The following is a 25813-nucleotide window of genomic DNA, read 5'->3' as shown; positions in this document are numbered from 1 at the left end:
GTAACATCATAATCAAACACCACCTGATTTCCAGATGAGCATTTGGATTCGTGAATTCATTTGGATTCCCGTCTCATCCGCTGACATTTTGACAGGAGACACCTGAGGGTGCAGAGAACGTTCCCTGTAGGGGACAACCCTTTGAGGACTAAACACAGGATTATTCAACCAGAAAATTTAATTTTAAAAGATAAATACTAGGAGGCAGATTTCTTTTCTTCATTCATTTTTCACACTTTCTGTAATAATCCAAATACTTCTAAAAATAAAACCAGAAGGATCACATATCCAGTGCCTGTTAATAGAAAAATAATTGGCTTAAATGAGGCACATGCTCAAAAGCACAAAATAAATGGCCCAACAATTCTTTGGAGAGTTACTGTATTTTTAGCCATATGGTATTTCTTATTAATTGTTATAAATACTAAGAGCCAACTATATGCTCAGCACTGTACAACACCTCCACATACTGTCAAATCTTAACCCAAAATGCTTGCAGTTCAAAAGATTAAGACATGTAGGAACAAGGGATACTGAGAAATGTAGTGACAAAAACAACAGCCCAGGTGCTCCTCAGTATTAGACGGTGAATTAGTCCCTGCTCCTTGCAGCTGCATCTGGATCATCTCTCATCGGGGAATTACAAAATGGACTCTTTCTCCCCCACAGTCAGCAAATGGAAAGAAGGAAGAAAAAGGGAGCATATTTAGGGGCTTAACAACACACACCAGCTCTACAACATATTTTGGGCCTTTAGCGATTTATGATAATTGAAAGTAACCCTCAAGCTGTTCTTCTTTGTGTGATGAGGCTGCTCTGGAGCACAGCCAGCCCGGAGTCCAGAGCTGTATAAGCTCCCACGCTGAACTGTGCCATGCAGCTCTAGGTCACAGCACAGCCTGTGGAACAATGCTAAAAATTTTGATATAGCAGTGAAAAGCACTGTAGGAAAGACACGTTGCTCTGGTAGCAGTGAAGCACAGGCAGCTGGATGTTCTGGTTTGAGCTTGGTGCTACAGCATCCCCGCAGCTCTCCCTGCTGCGTATTTTATATGAGGCCACATGCAGGAAACAGTGACCTTCTCAGGGCTGTGAAGAACCACATGAAGTCACAAAATGGCATCATTATCTTCTCACAAGATAGAAGAATATTTTCTATCCTGGAAAACACCAATGAAGACAGGTGCCTTGTAATCCAGAGGAGAAGCTCAGTGGCCTGGAAGGTTAAGAGATGGTCCCAGTAATGATACAGACCAAGATGGGTGCCTCAGAACAACCTTTGATTTCTGAAACATTCCTGAAAAAAGAGTGCGTTAAGTCTATGTGCACTGCATACCTCTCACTCCAGGTTTTCTCTGGCTCTGTAAACTACAAGGAGAGAGGACCTTCGTTTTTCCTGCTGTAGCCCTTCCTTGGAAGATGTACACCAAGCACTCTTTGCCTTGTGATGCCTCCTGTCCAGCAGTCTCTAACTCAGAGGTCAGAGGATTTCTATCTGATTCCCTAGCAGCAACATCTATGCTTTGCGGCTACTCTGCTAGTAATAGTCCCAGTCATAAATGTCCCAAGGGTCAGGAAAGATGCACTGCAAATACACTCAGCCAAGGCCCAGGGTCCTGTTTCCCTCTCTTTTAGATGTTACCCTATCTTGCAAATGATCTCTCTCCCTAAGAGATTGCTCTGCTTGAAAAAAAGCCACCAGTGTCCACTCCTATTAAGCCACTGCAACTACTCCATTTCTGTGCATCCTCCTTGTCCACTCCTGGGAATCACTCGGCACTTTCTCCATCCCTAAGCACGAAGCCTTCTTTCCCTCTGTCTGGCAGAGCTGCCCCCGTCTCTCTCCAGTGCAGGCTTCATCCTCAATAACCGTCAGTGCACTTCTGTGCGGAGCAGGCTGTAATGTGATTAACTTTATGCTTCACAACCTCAGTCTAAGAAGTAGGTCCCGGGGTAGGGATTTGACATGAAGCTCTCAGGCACGTACAGGGCCTCGGTCAGAAAAACAGCTCTTCCTTCCTGAAATGGCAGAATAATACGGCTCTGACCTACACGAAATGGCCAATTGCTCGAAGGAAACAACGCTGCCAAACCTGAGCACTACTGAAGGGAAAGACATGAAACAGGAGATAATTGCTCCATTCTACCTCCAAGACAAGGCCAAAAGATCACAGGGTTTGCAACCATTTCTTTCTCTCGGTGTGCTGCGCTTTAAGGCTCTGAATTAACTCTCTCAATACAAACACGAGTGGTTTGCCTTGCAAGCATATACTTACCGTTGTCCATTTATCAGGTACTTGCATTGTTTGCTGTCTTCACTTTCTCTTCTCCCTGACATCTTAATTGTAGTGTCTGCATGTTAATTGTTAATGCCCTCAGCAATGAGAAGCTGTGATATTACAATGAATTCACAGCCTCTACAGGAGAGAGTGCTATCTAATGCTTTAGCACACACTACGAAACCATCGTTCTCCTTCTCATGGGATGCTACCTTCAAGAAGCAGTGCCTTTTTCAAATCATAAAGAATTAGAAACTTCATGCTAAAGAACTGAGAGATTCTCGTGGGCTGGCTGCAAGGGAATTCCTGCAGCAGCAAAGTCCTGGGACCTACAAAAAGGGCTTCTAAGCTGGTCAGAAATTGTGCTGTTTTCCACGCAGTTTACACAAAAGCACTGTCAGTAATTTGCTACCACTATAAATGTGCACTTGATTCAGTGTCCCTGTTTTAATTTTCCTTTGTAACTCTTGGTCTTGCAAAGCACTGATTATTATTCATCAGCTCTGAGGCAGAAGACGTGTCAGGCTCTGCACAGTATTACACAGTTTTGAAACAAAGTCTGCTCCCTTTCATTAGAAGAAAGGGGATCAGATTTTCCAAAGCATCTTGGCACTCCATGTCAAAGCGACATGCCGACTGCAATTCTTAAAGGCACCTGCAAGAGTTTCACACTTAACTGCCATTAAAATAAAAGGCAGATTAACATCTGGTTAGTCTGCTTAGGTACTTTGAGAAACTCGATTTCTCAACTGAGTTATTAAGCATTTGCTGATTTGGAAAACCCAGCCCCAAAATCTTGCCTTTGTCCCTGAGTATGACAGGAGCCAGGTCTCAAGTGAGAAGACTGGAGAAGTGAGTAGCTTGGAGAACCACGTAATCATCCCTGTACAGAAGAAAAGCTCAGTGGTGGGAAAGCTGGTAGAGCTATACAGCAGTGCTCTTTCCTCAAGTGTTTGTTGCAGGTGGAGTTTTGAAGTCTTTCATTGAGTTGAATGTGCTTAAATTTTGACATAGAATTTTCTAGGTTGGAAGAGACCTCAAGGTCATCGAGTCCAACCTCTGACCTAACGCTAACAGTCCCCACTAAACCATTTCCCTAAGCTCTACATCTAAACGTCTTTTAAAGACCTCCAGGGATGGTGACTCCACCACTTCCCTGGGCAGCCTGTTCCAGTGCCTCACAACCCTTTCAGTGAAGAAGTTCTTCCTAACATCTAACCTAAAACTCCCCTGGCTCAACTTAAGCCCATTCCCCCTCGTCCTGCCACCAGGCACGTGGGAGAACAGGCCAACCCCCACCTCGCTACAGCCTCCCTTGAGGTACCTATAGAGAGCGATAAGGTCGCCCCTGAGCCTCCTCTTCTCCAGGCTGAACAAGCCCAGCTCCCTCAGCCGCTCCTCGTAGGACTTGTTCTCCAGGCCCCTCACCAGCCTCGTCGCCCTTCTCTGCACCCGCTCAAGCACCTCCATGTCCTTCTTGTAGCGAGGGGCCCAAAACTGAACACAGTACTCGAGGTGCGGCCTCACCAGAGCTGAGTACAGGGGGACGATCACCTCCCTAGCCCTGCTGGTCACGCTGTTCCTAATACAAGCCAGGATGCCGTTGGCCTTCTTGGCCACCTGAGCACACTGCTGGCTCATATTCAGCCGACTATCCACCATCACTCCCAGGTCCTTCTCTGCCTGGCAGCTCTCCAACCATTCCTCTCCCAGCCTGTAGCTCTGCTTGGGGTTATTGCGCCCCAGGTGCAGGACCCGGCACTTGGCCTTGTTGAACTTCATGCAGTTGACCTCAGCCCATCGGTGCAGCCTATCCAGATCCTCCTGCAGAGCTTTCCTACCCTCAAGCAGATCGACACACGCACCTAACTTGGTACATGAACTCAAGCTCTTTGTCAATCTACTGTGGAATTGGATAGGACATTTGTATACTTGCTGTTTAGAGATGTGACAGGGATAATACCCATCACCTGAGGCCATACTCTTTGGATGACACTTGGTTTTATATATGCTTCTTATGCTTCTTCTGAATTATTTACACAGTCTACAATGGACATACACAGGTGATCAACACTAGCATAACCTCTACAGTTAGAACTTCCCTGTCAAAAAGTGCCGAGGGGTGGGTGTAGGGGGAAGCATTCAAAGGCTTTGCAAAAAGTTGAAGACATTTCTAACCTATAAGACTTTCAGACCCTAAAGTCAGCAGTATAAATCTCCCTGTATTACTGATAGCAGTACGACGTGTCCATGTGCCTGGCAGTTCACACATAAGGGAATATCAGATAGCAATGTTTATTAAGTATCTAACAGTTAGTCATTTTTCTGTCCTTGCAGGAACGCTGTCACAGGCACTGGATTATTCATGGACACTAGACAGCAGTGTGTGTGCTGCCATAAAAATCGCTGTATGTCAAATTATTGGAACATGGTCCAACAGAGATTCAAGCGTATGGCTAGTGCTGCCATAGGAGCAGAGCTTGCTAAGAGCTCGATTTCCATATTTAACTGCATTTGCTGGGTTAGGGCTTGATTACATTGTCAGAAACATACCGATGTCTCCTAGGCACAAAGAGCAAGGAAAGAAGGCTTTGGTGAAGGAACAAAGTGTTCAACAGGATGTTTTTGGTTTATAATTCAACATAAAGCAAAGCTGGAGACATGGAAGCCAGGAAGAAAATCGCAATCCTGCTAAAGGCAATGGGACTTTTGCCACTGAACTCAACAGGACCACTATTTCATGGTCACCAGGCTCCTGCCAGTGTATCAAAAACAATTCCTCCTCCACTTGACTTGATGCTGAGTCTCAGAGACACACACGTTATATTACACAAGCTGCTGAGTCTTTGTTCCTAAAGTTTAATTTCTGTTAGAGATGGATGAATAAACTTTTGAAAAGGAAAATAGGGAAGTCAAATTTTTACTCCCGTCTATTCACTTTCCCTCTAAAACCTCTCTCAAGGCTAGAGGCAAACAATACTGGATCTAAAATAAAAGATTAGACAGGCACACTGTGTTATAATGGGGATTGCTCCAGGTCCAAAACACAAATAATTCACAACACAGGATGGAGAGAATATTATGGATTAATTTTTGATCTATCAGATAATCTCTTTACCAAGAGTGAAAGGAATTTTAAAACCAAACCCTTGCAGCGTTTTCCAGTTTGGGTAAACAACCACATTTATGCAAATGTATTTAATATCTCAGTTTTCTAGCATAATGGTCATAGATGTTGTTACTAGGATGTCCCACTACCAGCCTGAATGCTTGACGCATACAAACACTGGGAAGTTATGCGTGTTCTCATTAATTTTCAAAAATCTACAGGGTTCTAACACAAACAGTGCCAGTATAAGCATATAAATGAAGGTACTTAATGCCAAGAACATAATCAGACTATCAAATGGTATGTGCGAAAGCATGAATTGCTTGTCTGCCAATAGAATGAGCAAACATAACAACCTCGCTGTCTGCTGGCTTTTTATTCCAAATTCAGTGTCAAGGACTTAAGCCATGACCTGAAATTCTATAGCCCCAGGCCTGCTCCATATTTTTCTCTGTTTCGCCAAATCTGCAAGAGCAGTGAAGGAGCTCTCACAATATTTTAGTTGCTCAGGAGGGTCCCTGTGCCCTAAATTTGTTTCTGCTCTCAGCAGAACAATGCAGAACATGCCCCCCACCCTGTCAAACTCTTTATTGAGCTTGTGCACTCTGTGAAATGCTCCCCAAACGTTATGTGTTTAAGGACACGACTGTTGATAGAACCAGCAAATTTAAAATAAATATTGCAGACTGCTCTTGGGAACAATCTCAGGTTTAGAATAACAAGAGCCATAGGATTCAAAGAGCTGTGCTTATCCAGCCAGTGAGCAGGGACATGTTCTCTTGTGCGTGTGCAGCAGAAATGTCACCAGAGGGCACATCAAGGACGCTGGAGCCTGTATCTGATAAGAAAATGTATATTCAATTAAACTTCTTTATAAGCTATGCCAGTTTGCTTTTAAAGCCCTCTTTAACAGAGAGCTCTGTTTTTCCAGGAAAGGATCACAGAAGGGAAATGGAAAGCAGCAGCTTCTTTCAAGAAGGCAAAGTTTCTGTTAAGAAACTGAAGCAACAATCTGGGACTGAACTGTGGGAAAAGCAGGCGTAGATTTCTTGCTTGCTGTGTGCTGCCTGGTGGGCAGCCTGTTACCAAGCCACGTGACTCACAAATACAAATGCTGCAACCCAGTGAGTATCCCAAAAAGCTTTGTACATGAAACACTGCATACCCAGAGGCTGTTTACCTTTCTAATTTTTAAGCAAAACAGATGGACTCTTTGCTAGATAACCACTCCCCCGCTGTTCTCTTTGCTGAAGCTATCACCTACCCGCCTAACAGAGCACACCGAAAATGGCAGTTTCTTTCCTTTCTGCAAGTTCCAAGAATGATCGAAAGAGACTCTCTCCCAACGTGCATCAAGCGATCCCGCTACCTTGAAGCATACGTCAGCCGTATGTTCCTATCACATGGATTAATTATACATGGCTCGTGCAAACTGAGAGAGCTCTGTCAAAGCAGGCAGGCTCATTTACGCTGAGGACACAGTACCCAGAATATCTACGTGGTCACAGGATCAGGGGGTTTTATGGGAGCTTTTGAAATTGTCTAGATGACCCCTGTCTCCCCTGAGAGATGTTTTTTTTTTTTCCATTAGGTGCTTCAGTGGCAGAGTGTCTCCAATCCTCCTGACCATCCTGTTCTAGCATTTCAGGGCCCTAACCTGCGACAGCATTTCGGCCTGATGTCTAATGACAAGTTCCCTGCTGCTTTATAAATCCATTTCTTCGTGCCTTATCTACTATGGGCACAGAACAGGCTATTCCCCTGCTTCTGGCTATCGTCTTTTTTGTACTGTTGCCATGCCTCCCCGCTTGCTCACGAGCACCGGTGCACACCATCTTAGTGAAGCTACATAATTATGCACAGCCACTACTCGGCAATAGAAACAGGAGTTGGTGGGTGCTGGGTCCTATCAGAGGCAGTAGCCATTAGGGACAATGGTGCTCAGCACTTCGCAGAAGCCACTGAGAACTGGGTGTTCTCTTAAACAGGAATTTAACAAACTCATGTAGCTTCTCAAATATTTATGGAAAGGGGGATGAGTCCCCGGAATAGTGTCAGACGTGCATGGAGCACCAGCTCGTGCTTACCCTTTCTACAGCGTGAACTTCACTGCAAGAGACTTAACAAAACGCACTCAGGCTGCCAGGAGGAAGGCGAGCTGCCTCCACAGCAAGAGGACATAAGATTTGTGACAGCGTGTGGCGTAAGGCACAGCCACTCTCTGCCATTTCTGCTCGGTTTGCTACTGAGAGCTGTGCGTCTGCACATGGGAGGCGCTTTCTGCTGATATTACCGGGCATCGTGCCAGGCCTCAATGATGAAAGAGTGATGCTGGGGAACGCACTAAGTGATAATGGCATGAAGAAACACTCAGACTGGCATTCATTTCCAGATGCTATGGTGACAGGTCCTCATACAGACGCCGGTGCTGTAAGTAAACAGAAAATAAAAGTCGCTCCATTTTTCAGGAAAATAAATGTCTGAAGAAGAAAGTCTCATACACAGCTCGCATGCCAAGGACTCTACCAGTTACCTTTCTCCACATTTTCCCTAGTTTATATGCAACTTGGATCCTCTCCGTGAGCAGTGCATGCATGGCAAATTATAATGTGCATGTTTTATTACAGAAAATGCAGACATATTGTGGCTCATGCTGTAGGGCTTAAATCATCACATTAGGTCTTTATAAAAAATGGAGATCGCTCAGCCTCATGGGAAAGGCATTTGCATCTTCATCATTACAGAGGCAACAAACTTCATCCATAAAGATGTGCCTAGAACAAATGGCAGCAAATTGTGGACACATGTTTTGCTTTAATTGGTCCTCATCAACTCTATCTAGCTAGTGACTTCAAAGAGCTCTCACTAAGAAACCCCTTCCAAAATTTTTGGTTTAATCTTTTTATGTTCTTTTTTAAACGTCTCGGAGATTTCAGATTAAATAGAATCTTTGAAGATACAGTTTGAAAGCAGCGCTTCTTTACAGTTCTATCACATGTTTAATTACTTATTCATAAATTATGAATGGCTAGAGGTAAAGCAGCATTGCCCAGAGTCCCTGTCCTGGGCCAAATGTGGTATTGCAATTTTTACAAAGTCTATCTCTTGACAACTGGGATCAGAGTCAAGCCAGCTACAACCATATTCAAAAGAGCAGCTGCTGCTAGTGCCATTTTCACATACTATTCTTGATCAGCATAAATGGATGGAATATGCTCTTTTTGGAAAGCACAGCAGAGGAATATGGATGGCAATAGACTGATTACATAACTCATCTGAAATTCACCAAACAGACAGATGCTACATTTAGTCTCTCAAATTCTTATTTAGAGATGGGCCTGATTCCTTAAAAAATACAGCTCACATTTCCTACCGGTGTATAAAACAGAAGAGTAAGCTTTTTCTTCTAGCCCCCAAACCAAGCAGTCCTCACAAGAATGAGGGTCCCACTGTCTCAGACTCTGCATAGACACACAGCTGAATACAGTGCAAATGAACAGAGGTGGAAATGAATGCACAGAAGGGTGTAGCCACTGCTGGCCCAGTAGCACAGCTGGGACTCAACGAAGGTGTGACAAGTCTCATAGCAGTGCACCAGGTTTGGGATGAAACTACTTCTTCTTACCTGTCTTGCCTCTCCAGCTGATCACCGGTTGTACAAAATCCACCAACACTTTATTCAAGACATCCCAGTTTTTGATTCATAAGAGTACATACACAGGGCACCTCTCTGTAAACCTAAGCCTCAGTTAACCACTCATAACATACCACACAAGATGAAAATCCTGCTGCATCAGAGAGGCAGCACCACAGACCCAACTGTTGCAGTTGTAGGTAAGGAAGGAAGGTGTAGGACATCAGTGAATCAGGCCAAAATAAAACATATTCCTTTGACACTTTTCTTGATTTTTTTTTTTGGTAAATTAGAATAGCAAAAACAACCAGTCTAGCAAAACAAAAAAATCTCATGCTTTATACCCTGATGGCAATGAGTAAAAAAAAGTTATTAAATAGATTTTTGTAAGTCTATAAAATACTTGTTAGATTAATTTTCACATACACACCCCAAAAACACAATATTCCTTGCATTGTTCATCCTGTGAATATTAAGCATGTTTTTGTGGTTTCTGTCTAGCTTGGAACAGAAAAAGAGAAATCTATAAATAACTGCGTAATATAATACGCACATTGAAGTGAGCAGTTCTGCTGAAGAGGCAACATAAACTTTTAAAGAAAGATTCTTACTGTAAACTGGCAATTTCCTTTGCAAAACATGCAATGAAGATAGTACAGTTATATTTTGTCTTTTCTCATTTTACTTACCTTCCAAAATTTTGAAGAAAAAGTTACAAATTATGATGTTTGCACTAAAAATATCAGTCTACAGAAATGTCTTAACAGCGTCAATATTATCTAACACCTAAAATCTTGCTTTATGCCTGTGGATAGGGCGAAGAGCCCTTATCTGCACAATCTAAATTTCACCTTTTTGGAAGTCTTTTTGCTGGACTTTCATATTGCATAAACTCTTCTGAAAGCAAAAACCCAGAAAAAATAATCCAGTAATCTCCGGAAGTGACACAGAATTTAGTCTGCGTGAGTCTGGGGCTGCTTTCCCATCACTCTCAGACCTTTTTGAAAGAACACCACCAGACGTTAGATGGATCCCATTTGTCCACAGCAAAATAGACAAAAACGATCATTACAAAAAAGTTGTTGCATTATTCCTTCCAACCATCATCCTCTGCTTCTACTTCTCATTCTCCTGAGGGTGTTTAGTTTCAAGGCACAGCAGATCACATTCACCCTTGTACAAGACTCTGTGGAATCACCTGATACTTTAATTTCTTTCTTTTTTTTTTTTTTTTATTACATCTCCAAACATCTCAATGAACAAGAGAATTTAACTTCTTCGTGGTTCCTCCAGGTAGATGACACAAGACACATGGTTATGTGCCTTTCTCAGTTGTGGCTAGCATAAATAATACTACCTTATTTATGAATTTGAATGATTTAATTCTTACAGGGAAAAAATATATATATTTACTTACTAAACAGTTGGCAATAGAGGACCTGTAAGCTTCTCTTCATGGTATCATGTGATCCTGCTGGTCTGCCAGTTTATTCATGATTCTGTCAAGGAAATCAAGAAAATAAAATGATTTGTGATTTACTACAAAATTCATGCTTATTATTGCACCTGTTGATTACAAAGTAAGATGGAGCTTCACAGGAAAAATGTATTGATTAGCAAAAGGAAAATTTAGGGCTTTAGCCTTTTTAGCCATGCTTTCCAACAGCTTGGCAGTGAAGGGTATATCTAAAAACAAAGCTATCCCCTACAAAGGGTACAACTTCTTCACTGAAGAGCAAACATGAGATGCTGACACTGCCAGGCAGCTGTGCAGGGCCCACAGAGCTGGAGCCGGCTCCTGAAGTCTCCCTTCTTGCATCACTCCAGAAGTCCTCAGAGAATATTTTCAAATACTCGTCACAGGTGTTTTTCACCTCAGTTTTAAACATCAACCCCAGTCACACTGATGTTAATTATTCACATTTTGAGGAAAATAAATGCATAAATCAGAAGCGAGAAGCAAACACCACCGTGAGTAATGTCTCACTGAGGACCCAAAGACAGCACAGCATTTATGCTTTTCATTCTATAAAAAAGATTTGTTGGAGATTCATAACCAACTTGAAAGATAGGACACTGAGATTCCTCTTGTGAATATTAAACAGTGTGTTCTATCTTCTCAGTTTCAGTTCAACAATTTCTTCTTCCAAACTACTTGGGACGTTCCTGAGTCACTTTTACGTGCCCTCATAAAAATCTTTCAGAACTTACTTAAAATGCAGTCCTGAATATATAAGATAAAGAATCCAAACCAATGAGTAACACTTTGGAACTGAATAAATGCCGACCAGTTTGTGAAAACAGAACTGTATTTAACTATATTTTATGCAGAAGGCCTGTAAGGATTAACACTTTTCTTTCCTGTGCTCCGTAACAAAAGATGCTTGGGTTTAGTTAAGTTACTGGATACAGTAATTTGTGTACACAAATTTGGCTTCTCTCATGCTTTCTTTCCCATTTAAAAAGGGATCTTAAAACATTGGAGGAACTCGCAGAAACTTCAGTATTTGTAAGGTGTATTCTTCTAACTGAAAGCAATCATCTGTGAATGAATTTATTACTCTTTAATCAGAATTAGGCTCATAATGATGCTGGATTATGAAGACTTCCTGAAGGACCCCTGGTCTTCCCTTTCTCCTTGAGGTTTATCAAACAACAAGGCAAACACAGTAAAAGAAAAAAAAATGTCTTTATGCATAATCATATGCATTTCATATGGTCCATTACAGCACTTTGCAAAGACACGTAGAAAAAGCCTGGGCGTTTAGGGTTGCAATTTCAAATTCTCCACTTTTTATTGTATTTACGTGACTCCAGATTGTTCAGTGCTTGTAAATTCTGGTCTGACATGCACTTACAGCCAGAGCCCTTGGGGATATGGAATCTATATTGTCAGTGGTTTATCTGGTTCTTACCCTTTTCTGCATATATTTTTATTAATACCTTAATGGTGAAAGCATGGTCAACACAGGCTTTTTGTACAGTTCAACTGTGCTTGGTAACTGTGATGTGATGCACTATTTTGGGCTGTGAACCACAACTGATTCATATTTCCCTTCCATCTCCATGTTAATGCTGCCCGTAGTGTATAAAAGCATTTTACTTATAAATTCTGGTCTCGTGGTTAAAATAAATGGGATGCTGTTGAATATTTATTTATTTAGATGGAACTCCTAGGGTAATTTACCCTGTGCTAAGATGTAGGAATAAGTGCCTATATGGGGAAAGAAACAAAAATCAGCACCTGAAAACTTTCATGATGTTTTTCTGTTGTCTTCAGTTAGAAAATTTATCTTCTTGATTGTATGGCTACAAAAATCTACTTCGAGAACTCACTAAAACTGCATAAACCAAAATTGCCTTGAGTTTGCAACCTCTAAAATTTCTTCAAAGTTCTTGGCATGACTTAAGGTTAAACATAAAAGCGTGGAAAATAGTGCAAATAAATCCATATTTTTGAATATCTAATTTTTGTGTAAAAGAGATGCATGCAAAGCAAGGATTTAATTGATAGGTACTGTAAGATAAGATAGATTTAATGAGATTTACTTGTATGTTGGGAAGCCAAATCGCACCAGCAATGATTTTCCAAAGACAGGGTCTGAACATGGGATCTAACTGCCATGTCTTATTACTAATTATTCCTTACTCATCTCTTCCTTGTCACACACATGGTGGCTGGGCAGCGAATGGATTGAGAGCAGCCCTGAGGGGAAGGGCCTGGGGGTGCTGGTTGACGAGAAGCTCAACATGAGGCAGCAATGTGAGCTTGCAGCCCAGAAAGCCAACCATGTCCTGGGCTGCATCAAAAGCAGCGTGGCCAGCAAGTTGAGGGAGGTGATTGTCCCCTTCTGCTCTGCCCTTGTGAGCCCCCACCTGAAGCACTGCATTCAGCTCTGGGGCCTTCAGCACAAGAAGGACTTGGAGCTGTTGGAGTGAGTCCAGAGGAGGGCCATGAGGATGCTCAGAGGGCTGGAGCACCCCTCCTATGAAGACAGGCTGAGGGAGTTGGGGTTGTTCAGCCTGGAGAAGAGAGAGAGAGCCTGTGGAGACCTTGTAGCGGCCTTCCAGTGCCTAAAGACAGCTACAGGAAAGCTGGAGGGGGCCTCGTTATCAGGGAGTGTAATGATAGGAAATGGTTTTTAAACTAAAAGAGGGGAGATTAAATTTAGATATTAGGGAGAAATTTCTTTACTCAGAGGATGGTGGGGCACCAGAACAGGCTGCCCAGAGAAGCTGTGGATGCCCCATCCCTGGAGGTGTTCAAGGCCAGGCTGTATGGGGCTTTGGGCAACCTGGGCTGGTGGGAGGTGTCCCTGTCCATGGCAGGGGCACTGGAACAAGGTGATTTTTAAGGTCCCTTCCAATGCAAAGCATTCTGTGATTCTGTGATCTGTCACGAACAAGAGAGGTTACAAACTGAGTGTTAGCTGGGGGGGCTCCGGTTCACCAACCCATGGTTTCTGAAGTAACTAAGGAAGCAGTTTTAGGCACTAACAGATTAGCAGAGCTATGCACACGCAGATGGCAAATGCAGACACACAGCCAGCTCCTGACCTTGCACAGATTAATATAAAACCAGAGTATTGCCACCTGTTTTAAATCAACTGTAATTAACAAGAAAAAAAAATATAAAGAGTGAGCAGGAACAAAAAATAGTACAGGAAAAAAAATGCATTTGAAAAGTATGTGTTAAGCTTTAAAAATCTAAGAGCTATTCTGAGTAGACGAGTTTTGTGCTCATTCTAGCTTCGCTCTATTCTTTTAACACTTCCTCAAGTTTTCACAGGAGTACACTTTGCCAAAATATTCATTTTGAAACATATTTTGCTTCAATATTTGATGAGCCATTCTGACTATTTGAGGGAATTATGCATTACAAATATGTTGGATCTTTGATTAGGATCAAAAAAAATAAAGATTCTTAAACTTCATTTCCTAGATTCATAGTTATGTTTCTAACTACTTGGGTATATTCCCAATCACTCTGAAGACCCACTTGCTCTCCTCTAAAGACTAGAAAATAATAGTCTAATTAAAGCTTTTCCTTTCCTTCCCTTTCCTTCCCTTTCCTTCCCTTTCCTTCCCTTTCCTTCCCTTCCCTTCCCTTCCCTTCCCTTCCCTTCCCTTCCCTTCCCTTCCCTTCCCTTTCCTTTCCTTTCCTTTCCTTTCCTTTCCTTTCCTTTCCTTTCCTTTCCTTTCCTTTCCTTTCCTTTCCTTTCCTTTCCTTTCCTTTCCTTTCCTTTCCTTTCCTTTCCTTTCCTTTCCTTTCCTTTCCTTTCCTTTCCTTTTTTTTCTAGACTGTAATGCATGTTGGTATATTTAGAAGTAATAAATCTAGTGCAAGTTTGTACACTCAAATTCATTTTAAGTTATAAAGACCCATCTTCAATAGCAAAATTGGTGGAAATTTGTAACCACTAAGGGTGTTACATGCCTAGTCTTAGATACCTGTGTTTGAAAACACCAGCTAATGTGGTGTTTGAATAGAGCTTACGTATTTTGCCCTTTTTAGTGCACAGTGTTTCACATATAGTTTATCTTAGGCATGATGATGAATAGATATGTGAAACCCCTACGGACAGCTAGCAATATTGTCTTTCACAGTAAGTGATCCCTTCAACGTCTCAGATAAATTAAAGAGGACAATGAAGACATAATGATGAATAGAAGACAAAAGAGTCCAAAAGAGCTGACAGCTCCCAGCCATTCATTATGTCTGATGAGAAAAAAAAATACCAGTGGTGCCTTAAATTAAAGAAGAAATGGAGGAAAACAGAAGACGAGTGTTGAGAGAAACCTAGCAGTCAATGGACAACCTTTTTTGCCTTTTGAGTCTGTCACACAGAAACCAATAGACTGAAACAAAGAAGATGAAAAACAGGTGATGGAAAGAGGAGATAGGTAAAAGACATATCAGTTGTAACCCATGAGGCACAAAAACTTTATTATTTTATTTCTGTCTTCTCAGCTATACTAATCCTGGTTTTGCAGAACATGAAAGAGGAAAACAAGACAGACCCAGAGTTACCTCCATCTTCAATTGGTGAATCCCCAAGGAAAGTCAACCTTGACCCTTTTAATATTGTCCTGTTCTTGAGGGCTCCACAAATCCTTACAAGAAGGCAACAGCAGAGGCTCCTAACTTAAAACTCATGGAGGTGTGATTTCCCCGTGAATGAAATGCCTCTTGCAAAGGGTACTTCCAACAGCAACCAGACGTCTCCCAGCAAAAAGGCCAGACCCTCTATTTTTCCACCTCTCTTCCTGATTGAAGTGCTCTTGTTGCATCACATGCTGAATTCAAAATTGCTTATCAAAGCCCGTGGTCCTGCCCATGAGGTGGGCTTTCATGGCCAATGGGAAAAGGCATGGGTTCTCACTCAATACTGGCTCAGGGCCAGATTCACACAGCTTTAATTCCACCACCAAGGTTTTCACCCCATTTCCCACAGGTTAGCCACTCTGAGAGTATTCAAGCATGTCCCATAACAGGAAGCAGGTGTACTTTTCTTGACTACACAAGGCTCAAGTGTAGCTTTGTGTTTTCTTGTTTGTGTGATTTGTTTCTTAATTCAATGGCCTACTTCCACAATCCAGCTGTTATTTTGCAAAATTTATGTCCCTGAAACCTTCGGGGTATGCTAATAAAAAGATGATTAACTTGCTGCACTAAGATTCCTTGAAGCAAGAATTCTGTGTTCTTGTTCAGCATGTGCCACATTTTCCGCTGTGATTTATTTCCCGCTGCTTGGAGCAGGCAAACCACAGTTACCATCTTTCTTCATAACATCCTGAGTGCAGCAACTTTGATATTTATGTCCCCTTTATACTTAGATCTTTAAGCACCCTTTGGAATAGATTCCTCTTTGCAGAGCCAAGAAAGAGCAATTCGCATCTACTTTCACAATTATCCTCTGAAGTGCACACCTTTTGCTTTCTTAAGGTCTCAAACAAACAAACAAACAAAAAACCAAACAAACCAACAAACAACACCAAAACCTCTTTTGCTTTGCAGGGCATCTATGATTCCTCCTGGGCATGTGCCTTGTTGTGAATATTCTGGTATTGGTGTTTGAACCCTTTAGCCACATGTTGAACCTCGGGCATGTCAATGAGAGGGAGATGGAGAAAAGGCTTACGCTCTTTGTGTGCAGTGTCACAAAAATGGACAGGCATTGAAAGACCTCATGTCCTGGTGACCATGGCTAGGGGAAGAAGTTAGTCTGGAAAGGCCAGGTAGCCCTGCTGTTGCCTTGGGCTGCCTAATGCCTTAGCATCTGTGGTAACATTACGAATGATCACTGGAACAGCCAAGGGCAAGCGCTGAAAGGGTAGGAAAAACTGAGAGGAAAAATACCAGAGTGTAAATGAAAGGTCATTTAATGTGAGATTTCCTGGCTTTGATGTGTGCTTGCCCTCCAGCAAACTTGAGCCCCATGACCTTTTTGGAAAAGTTGTGACAGACAGGGTTGCTCTCTGGGCTGATTATAACCGGGAAGGCCCAGAGAAGGTGATCAGAAGAACTACAAAACATTAGCTACTGAATGTCCTTTACACTCTGTCAGGTGTGCAAGGGACTTTAGTTCTTACTCTGCTCTTAATTATCTGCTGTTAGCAAACAGTTCTGTAAGCAACTCCAGCATGAGAGAAGTCTGACCTCCAGTTCTTCTGGTTGCTTCCTGCTCCCATGGGCGCTCAGACATGATGCTGTGTGTCTGTCCGTCCACTTGGAGAACGAGGAGCTAAGAGTAAGCCTCTCCTTTCCATCTCTCATCTCTGTGGAGCTCTGAGAAGAAGCTAACATATTCATAAGGATCAAGTTGACTTAGTGGCTATAAGGATCACTGGAATTTGGTCATTAATACACATTAGGAGTGGAGAGAAGGTGAATGTATGAATTTTATAATTTTCCTATGGTAGAATGCGGATCCAGTAGCATTTATAAAGTAGAAGTTCCTTTGTTCTGTTTTCTCCTACACCATTACTTAAGCTACACTGCTTATTAGCTAGATATCATTTTGCTGCAGTGATACCGTACATAAACCTACTTTTCCACTATTGTCAATTAGTTCCAAATGAATTAACCATCTGTTTACTGTTACCAAGTTATGCATCAAGGTTGAAAGACACAGTCCCGCAGGGCACTGTCAATTTTCTGCAACAGCCTAACACTAGATTGCAACACTGCAGTCATTTTAAGGAGCTACCGAATGCCATTAGATACTCTAATTTTACAACAAATGTCTTACTACAGAAGGCTTTCTGGGTGCCCATTTGTCTTCTGTTGCTTACAAAGGCTTTTTTTTTCCAGTCATAATGCCACAGTTGTATTTTCCAGGTGGAGGAAGTGACTTCTGCCACTTTGGTTACATGAAAATCTCTGTTATCTGACAGTAACCCAAGGCATAGGACACATAAGTGAACCATATAAGCCTTTTTCAAGAAAGAACACACATGTAAGGATAGGCTTTGTGAATTTACTTCCACTGGAAAACTAATAATGATATGTCAAGGTCTAGCTACATAAATTTTTCCCTTATAGCTCTTTCTTTGCAGTTACCAATGGCCATCTGGAACTTTGATGCTGAAATTTTATGGCACAGCTTGAAACAGGCTATTTTTGCTAACTGTTTGAAGGAAAAGAGTCCAACTACTCTGAGTTTGGGGAAGGAGCATCTTTCATGTTGCAACTTAAAAAAAAAAAAAAAAAAGTGAAACAACTGGGTCAAGAAAGTTGGACCAAAATAGTCCTTAGTGAAAAGAACCTTTCACCGTCTCACTGTCCACTTGGAAAGACTTTTTTTTTCCCCCTAATGAAATACGACAGATTTAAGTCTAAGCAGTGTAAGTTTTCATTTTTTTTTTTCTTTATGGATCTTATGGGACCCAAAACAATACGTACTTTAATATAATTTCAAGTTCATGACAAAAATTTCACTTTGTGGTACTGTGCCTAGGAAGCACCCAGCAGCGTAAACTGTCTGCTCTGACATGAAAACTTTATAATCACCGCAAGCTCTCCTGCTGGAAGACTTTCTTGGCACATATGGCTACCCAGCCTAGCATCTCCTAAGATGCCCCCTGCAACTGTTTTAGATACCTCTGTAACTTCTAGGAAAATAAGGAAGGAAAGAAGCTGAATTTTCTTTGTCAATCACAGCAGGTAATGAACACAGAAACCAGCTCCATTTCCACATGGCTCCTGTGACAGTGTGCTTTCCCAGGAGGATCTTCCACAACATCTCACCTGCCTCAGAACGCCCACAACGTGGATGTCAACATCTGATTTACTCATCTGAACTCTCTCTGTAGGTAGCAGGCTCCTCTAAAGCCTGGCTCCCATGAACTGTTTTAAATGCCTGTGTAGGAATGAGAAGGAACAGGGCTGTTTCTCTCATGTGAAGGCTGAAGACCCACCTTTAATTTCAGCTGATGACACTGAAAATGAGGATGCCAACAGCTGTACAAAGGGGTCCCACCAAGTGGTCTCTCCAGCTGCAGGTTTATGGGGTTAATTCCTCTGCAGCTGTGTTAAACTGGTCCCTTGTTCCTATGCTGTAGGATACACAATGAAAAAGACAGTGTAAGGAACAAGCGAGCCAACAGCTCTGCCTGCACTGTAATAACCACTGGAGAGTAGGAGAAAGGTGTACCTTTGTGAAGCAGCTGAAATCAGGCTTCTCACGTTATTCTGCTTGATTGAACGTAAATATTTCAAGCAGAGAAAGGAAGAAGAGCAAGAGAAGATGTTTTCTATCTTTCATAATGTAGCACTGTATTCCAGAGATTGGTTGATTGGCCTAAATGTTCAGGAATGGAAATCATCAACTGTAAACAAAGAGAAGTATGCATGCTCTGCATGTCGGAAATCTAGGCCAAAATACCAGTTTGAGAAAGATGCTTCAGCATTTAACGACGTAAGCAGGTGCCTTGCTATCAAAACCACCTGTACTGTAGCACTGCAAACACTGGTCTTACACTGGCCCTAGATGACTTTCAAGAAAATCTGCAGTAGAGATGGAAACAGCTCTGTCTAACATTTTAACTGCATGATCAACCTTCCCTCTAGCAAGCAATGCAATTATCCAGCTAAACAAATAACCCTTAACAAATCACCACAAAGGAGGCTCAATATTCTGCATCACCACTACCTGATTTACAGCGAACTGAAGATGCAAGCTAAAGCAGGGAAGGACCTATAATTGTTTGTACAAAAATCTCATGGACTGGGCTTTGGCTTTGAAGACTTCAATTGTAAACAGGGTTCCTTTTACCAGCATTCACCAATACACTGTAAAGACTGAGAGGGTGGGATAGAGAAGAGGAAAGAGGTCGAGATAGACTAATTAAGTTTTGGCCCATCTCTACTGACCCAATGTAGGGTAAGTATAGATGAGGCCGGCCCCAAACCCATTCATTCTGCTTTGTCTCCAAACTTACCAGCTGGTCCACATCTACAAAGCACAGAGGAAATAATCACCAGTGAGGAATACCAATGCAATCCTCTTTCTGACTCCATCAGCTGCTGAATCCAGTCCACAAAAACAACATCTTTTGGCAAACTGAAGTTGGGTAAGGAACAAGAGCTTTGACTCAGGTCCGAGAGTCCCATCAGCAGATGCTAGATGTGGCCCATTCTATCGTAACAAACACGATCACACAGTTAAGGAGAATATAAACACCTCAGCTGCCAAAAGTTTAAGTAAAAAGTAACACATTCATTATTGCAATTGTAATTTTGAATTGTACGTTTATGTTTGGGTTTGTATGTAGATGGCAGATGATGACTGTTTTCTGCTTCTTTCCTTATTCCCTTATTTATACTCGCATGCCTCTCCAGTGACAAGGGAAAACAAAAAAGGAAAGAAAGAAATGAATAAACACATACATGGCATTTTGTCTTTTTTTTTTTTTTTCAGTGAAAAGAAAATCATACTAAATTTTCAATCAAAATACATGTTTAAAAATAATAATATTTCCATCTCGGTTTTGGATGGAATGTTTTGAACCAGTTCTAATCACAACGTGTAAGTGTGGCATAAGGATCTAATTTCACACCGACAAGCTATAATAGACATATACAAGTACCTAAGATTGAAAGAAACATTTTATTACATGTGGGAAAAAAAATGGTAGGAAAGCATAACTGCCTTTTGAATTCTTAACAATCCATTCTCAAAAGTGAAATACTATATTTAATAGTAATATGCACTGTTGGTTAAATAACATGGGGCATAGATTCCTAACAAAAACAACACAGTCTGTAATGATACTTTACTAAAAATATCAGTACATAAACAAAGATGAAAGGTACATTTTTGAAGATCCCTGTGTGTGTTTTGCCAGATCCTTTTGCCCCCATGATGTAGTGTTAGTTCTGGGGCAACTCCAACTGCAGTGTTTGCTAGCTTCCTATGAGCAGCTATTTTAGACCACACATTAATCTTAGAATAATGTCCATCACTTCAAATCTGCCTGAAGTAGCTTCTTGTATGAAATTATAATAACTCATGCTCTAAGAACAGAGATAGCCTTCGCAGATTGGGATGGATGGATGCATAAATGCAGGTACACAGTCATACGCCATGGAAAGTCAGATGATGTCTTGACCTACGTCTGCCTGGTTAAACCTCCTTTTAGGAGAGCTATTTACTACCTCTCCTATAATCAGACATTCAATATGGTAAGAAGAGAAGGGAGATAAAGTGAGCTCTGAAATATGACTGCTCTGCTTTGGAGGGCTGATCAGCATACACCAGCAAGTAGAAGAGTACACTAGCTTAGACTTGACATTTCATCTCAGAGTTTATTATGACTGTGTCTAGTTCAAGGGACACCATTTATTTATCCTCAACTTTCAGCCCCCGGGTTTGATGTCAAAGGAAGAAGTGGCCTCAGAAAGAATAGGGGACTACCACTCGGTGACCCAGACATAAATAGCAACACCCTTTATATAAGAATATTTTGCACACCATTTTGACACAGAATAAAATGAAAATTCGCCAGGGCAGCAAACAGAAATACAGCCCCATAAAAATTTAGGTTTGGAGGGAGGCGGCAGGAAATAGGCTCGTGGTAATTTCCAAGTTATTCGTTCTTGTCTAGGCAAGGTTATTGTGGTGCATTTCATTTGAGAATGGCTGTAGTCCTGCCTGGTTCAATAGGAAGAGTTTCCAAGAAAACTAAATGTCAGAGCGGCGCGGCTTATTGGTTTTGCTCAATGTAAATTCACTTTTTATGCAACTCTGAATAATAATGCCCTGCTCTGTGTCAACATGATGAATTAACTTCTGTGGCTTTGGAGGCGGGGGGAGTGAAGGAAAGAGAAGGAGAGATAGGGGAGCTTCCAGTGTTAACCTGGCACCGATAATGGCACTGTCTGAGATTTAGCTCTACATGACAGGTCTGGAGCTTTAAAGAGGATTTAGCACGCTGATGACTGTGGCTTATTTTCTTCCCCATTGCTTTATGCGGCTAGCAAGACTGCTACTGGCTGAACAGCTCATTTTCCCTCCTTCACTAGGCTGAACACTGGCACAGACAGACGTGCAGGTAAGCCAGAAGGAAATAGAAAAGAATGTGGGAAATCTCAACCAGCAGCATCTGAAACCATGTCATGCTGTCAAGTAAGATTACGTTCAGATGCACAATTTATTTTAATAGCCTAGTGAAAACTCTCATTTACTGTCCAGAAATGTGATGTTCTCCCTCAGGCAAAATCCACTGACCCTAAGGGGAGCTTTGCTTCAATACAGACCCCAGCACCTGGCCCAGGATCTGTAAAGCAGTGCAGGTGAAAAGCACTGTTTGAAGAAGGATGTTTTGGTTTGGTTTGTTTTTCTTATAGAGGTAAGAAACAGCACGGGCAGGAAAAGAATAAGAATCCCGGTGAGTGCACATTTGATAGGCAGATTTAATAAATAAACATCTGGCTGAATGATTCACCTCAGCTAGAATGTAATGAGGACAGTTTCAGGTGTGTAAGATATTCTTTTCCTACATCATAACTACGATGGGCTAAGCCATGTTCTCAGCTGCCAAAGGTCAACCCAGAGTAATTCCAGTGACTTACCTTGTCATAATATGATGTGATTAAACTGGACTTTGAATGTGAAAATGGAATGATCAAGGAGAAAGGGGGAGAATGGCCTTTATCTTCCTTCCCCTCTGTTTTCCTACTAAAGAAAATTATCCCAGGGAAACAGACTGCCTTTTCCACGCCACACCTGACTTCACCTTTGCTTTGTTTCTATAGACTGTAAAAAGGCTGGGGGAAATGCGCTGCCTCTTCTGGGTGCAATTAAATTCTGAGCTGCGAGTTCATCCCTGCAGGAATGGAAGACGGGAGGTGTCCAGCTAGGAGTCTGTTGTACAGCACGGATCCACCCGCACCCCATAGCAGCTCCCACAACTGAGCCCAGGGATGCAGTGAAGAATCCTTTTCAAACAAAACTGCGGCTTCTCTTGCTTCGGGAGCCCCAGCACCAGCGTTACCATTACCATGGCAGCTAGAGAAGACAGGAATCAATAAGAAGCAGCGAGAGCCCTTTTGGTACAGCCATCCCTGCAGAGCACAAGTTGGCACTGGCTCCGGCCTGTACACACAGGGACAGTCTAAATAATAAACTTGCACACTCGTTTTTTTATTTGTCCACAGTAATCCGGCCTCATTAAGCGTAAGAACACGCGTTCAATGAGTCAAGGTCACATCAAGAAGGAACCTGCTGTTTGCTGCATCTCTGCCTCGCCATTAGTGGCGGTGGACAGCCCAAAGAGAGGGAGGTAATGGCTTGGAGAGCCATTCTGTTGTGCTTCAGGCTGCTAAAAGCTGCCCTGGGGAACTGCATTCCCTACCTCAGCGTGCAGTGCCAAAAAGACAAACACCAAACTCCGTGCTGGTGGTCATTAATTGCATCCTCCTCGTTTGCTAAGAGCAGAGCACAAAACACCTGCACTCTCATCTGCGCGAGCGTGGAGCAATTCCTGCTGCGATGGAGTCCGCCAAAGCCCACTCCAGAACAAAGGAAGTGCAATCAAACGCTGCTTCTGTGAAACTGGGGCACAAACATCTCAAGTTGGGCATCTAAATGAAACATCCCTTCTTAACATTGTGTTTCTGTGCCTCATTTTTCCCTGGTGCAGAGCGCCATTTCACCTCCTCGGTACCTTGTGAAGATAAATTCATTAATGTTTGCAAAGTACTCAGATGCCGCAATAATGAGAGCCGCAGAAGTGCTCCCCAGGAAATTAATAACTCTGGCTTGAAACCTGGATGTGAATGATGTACAGTTATGGGAGGAAGGGGTGGCATAATGAACTACTAAGATAAAATAAAATATTGATTCATCTGAGCAGTGTTGACTGAAATCTTCCCTCATTTAAGACAGTTTTGCTTTGCACCCTTAAGGGGCTTCTCAGTGTAACTTTCACAGTTTTAAAAAAGGAAATCGAGGGAAAAAAAGACTCCAGCTTAGGAACAGTATCACACAACTGCATGGACAGCCACACAATCCTCTGGAGAACTGGGATCTTTAGGTCCTTGGCCCTTTCAGGTGCTGTCCTTTATGTGGGACAGGCACAAGGGAGAGGGAGGGGAGGGAGGAAAACTCAGCTGTGGAAATCCTGTTTTCTATTTCAAGTGCTAGGGGGGATTAAGTCTAATGATGACAGGCTCCTCCCCTGACCTTGCCTTACCTGATCTCGTCTGCCCAAGCCCTGCCATCCTCCCTTTCCCCTGCATAGTGTCACCATCCTTTCTTCCCACTCCCACCCATTCCTCCTCAGCGCCTGTCTTGCTGTTTTATTTCCACATATTCGTCTCTCTGCCCCACTGCCAGTTCCTCCTACACACAAACCGGATCCCAGCCCTGCCCTTTCTCTCGTTTCTCTACCTGAGTCAACCACCTGGATCCTGGGCATAACCTTCGCATCCCTGCTCTGCTGACAAAATCCTAGGAGAGCTGAGCTGCAAAACTTAAAAAATAAATAAATACATTGCATGTGAAAAAGGGCTTCTTGGACCAGAATGCAGACTGATCTGGGAAAATTCCACTGAAATGCAAAAACCTTTAACCTTGACTGCCCTCAGTAAGTCCCTCTAGGTTTTGTCCTGCATCCATCTCTCTTCCTGATGAATTTCCTGATCTGTGATGAGGAAGGCCCACAAAATATTGGAAGATACCATAACTTCATGAAATACGATTTTTTTTTCTCTGGATCTTTATTCTTTTAGAAACTACTTTTACTAAAATGAAAAAAAAAAAATACAGAAATTGCAACAGAGATTTTCTGGATTGGAAAATTTCACTTTGAATGGTACCAAAAAGGTTTTACTGAGAGAAGCATTTCACAGAATCACAGATCACAGAATCACAGAATTTTCTAGGTTGGAAGAGACCTCAAGGTCATCGAGTCCAACCTCCAACCTAACGCTAACAGCCCTCCACTAAACCATATCCCTAAGCTCTACATCTAAGCGTCTTTTGAAGACTTCCAGGCATTTGGCAATCTTTACCAGACTGAAGGTCAACACAGTCCTTCTCTGTGCTGTTCTGCATTCAGGAAGACTCTAACCCACCAAATAGCATCAGGAATTTGAATCCTTTCACAGAAGCAAACAAACCATCAAACAGGGGAAGTCCTGTAGAGAGCTGAGTCTGATTCCTCACATAATCCCCTCCAAATCATGCAAGAGAAACTTCTGGTTTGTCTGTACCAAACATGCAGAGGTGTATTATGATTTACAGAAGGTATCACTGCAGACTTCACTTTCAATGAAAATTGGAAGATGTGAATGCAAACCTTTAGCTGAAAAAAATATTTAAAGGAATTAAGTGAAATAAACTCAATAACTTATCGAATACTTTTGCAACAAATGCATTAATTGTATGCAAACTGAATTAAGTCTTTTATTAGCATGTAATTGGAGGAAATATTAATACATTATTTTAATTTGAAAAAATCACAAGTTAGAAGCTCAGAAACAGAAAGCTGCGTAATTGCAACTTTAACATTAAGACTTTATTGTAAAAATGAATGTATGTAATGAACTCAGAAAAATAGAAATATAAGCTTCTGATCCTTTCCTTGTTTCCTGTACATCTGCATTGGAGTTCGCCTATTGTTATTCAACTAGCTAATCATCAGCTTTTGTTTGGTGTGATTGTGTTTTTACTCAGAGAGGCTAATCTGTGAAGACATCTGTTATTTGATAGATAATAGGCCACTGGAAGTCTCAAAGCCCTGCAAGGCATTTCTGAAGAAGGAGAAGTAGATGCATCTGCTCCCACCAGGTAGGACTAGAACCAACGGTACTGTGACACAGCACAACAAAAGTCTTTCCCTCGCTTTTCACCAAAATGCTGAAGTGAACAGGCAGTGATACAAATAAAGAGCAATTCTGGTATAGCTTGTTTGGGCTGGGAGAGAAAGTGACTTTCTATAAATTATCTAAGTTTTCATAAGAAAACAACATCTCGCACCAAAGAACAGGGGGAGTTGTCTCAATGGTCACAACCAACTGGGTCTATAAGGCAGGCATGGCCACAAAAAGCAGCAGCCCACTGAATCTGGTGTTCTGCTGTTGGTAAAAGCTAACAGTAGGCATTCTGGGGACACTGCAAATGCTTTGTAATTCACTTAGAAAGAAAATCTCGTGCTGCAGCTCCCTGACTTATCCATACAGCTCAGTTCTCTACACGTCCCACTGAAAATATGCTACCTCTGCATTATCCGTGACTCAATCACAACCCTGAATAATCCTTCTCATAATGAATCTGGGAAAAAACA

The 25813-nt window shown here is 42.0% G+C and overlaps 1 protein-coding gene across 5 annotated transcripts in view; it reads right to left on the bottom strand.

Annotated features, from left to right (window-relative positions):
* Nucleotides 1-25813, bottom strand: part of TMEM108 (transmembrane protein 108) — a 154275-nt gene that overhangs the window by 64186 nt on the left and 64276 nt on the right. For 4 of the 5 annotated variants that reach the window (XM_084508216.1, XM_084508219.1, XM_084508222.1 and 1 more), the window contains one exon: nucleotides 10440-10521. In XM_084508216.1, coding sequence (XP_084364342.1) covers nucleotides 10440-10479 — 40 coding nt within the window. In that variant the 5' untranslated portion in view covers nucleotides 10480-10521. Of the gene's footprint in view, nucleotides 1-10439; nucleotides 10522-15053; nucleotides 16835-25813 lie in introns of those variants that run through there. The other variant, XM_084508218.1, reaches the window with a different exon arrangement.

The sequence above is a fragment of the Aythya ferina genome (assembly GCF_964211825.1).
Source record: "Aythya ferina genome assembly, chromosome: 2".
Classification (NCBI taxonomy): Eukaryota; Metazoa; Chordata; class Aves; order Anseriformes; family Anatidae; genus Aythya; species Aythya ferina.
The sequence above is the reverse complement of the archived record's forward strand: the minus strand, read 5'-3'. Positions and strand labels throughout refer to the sequence as shown.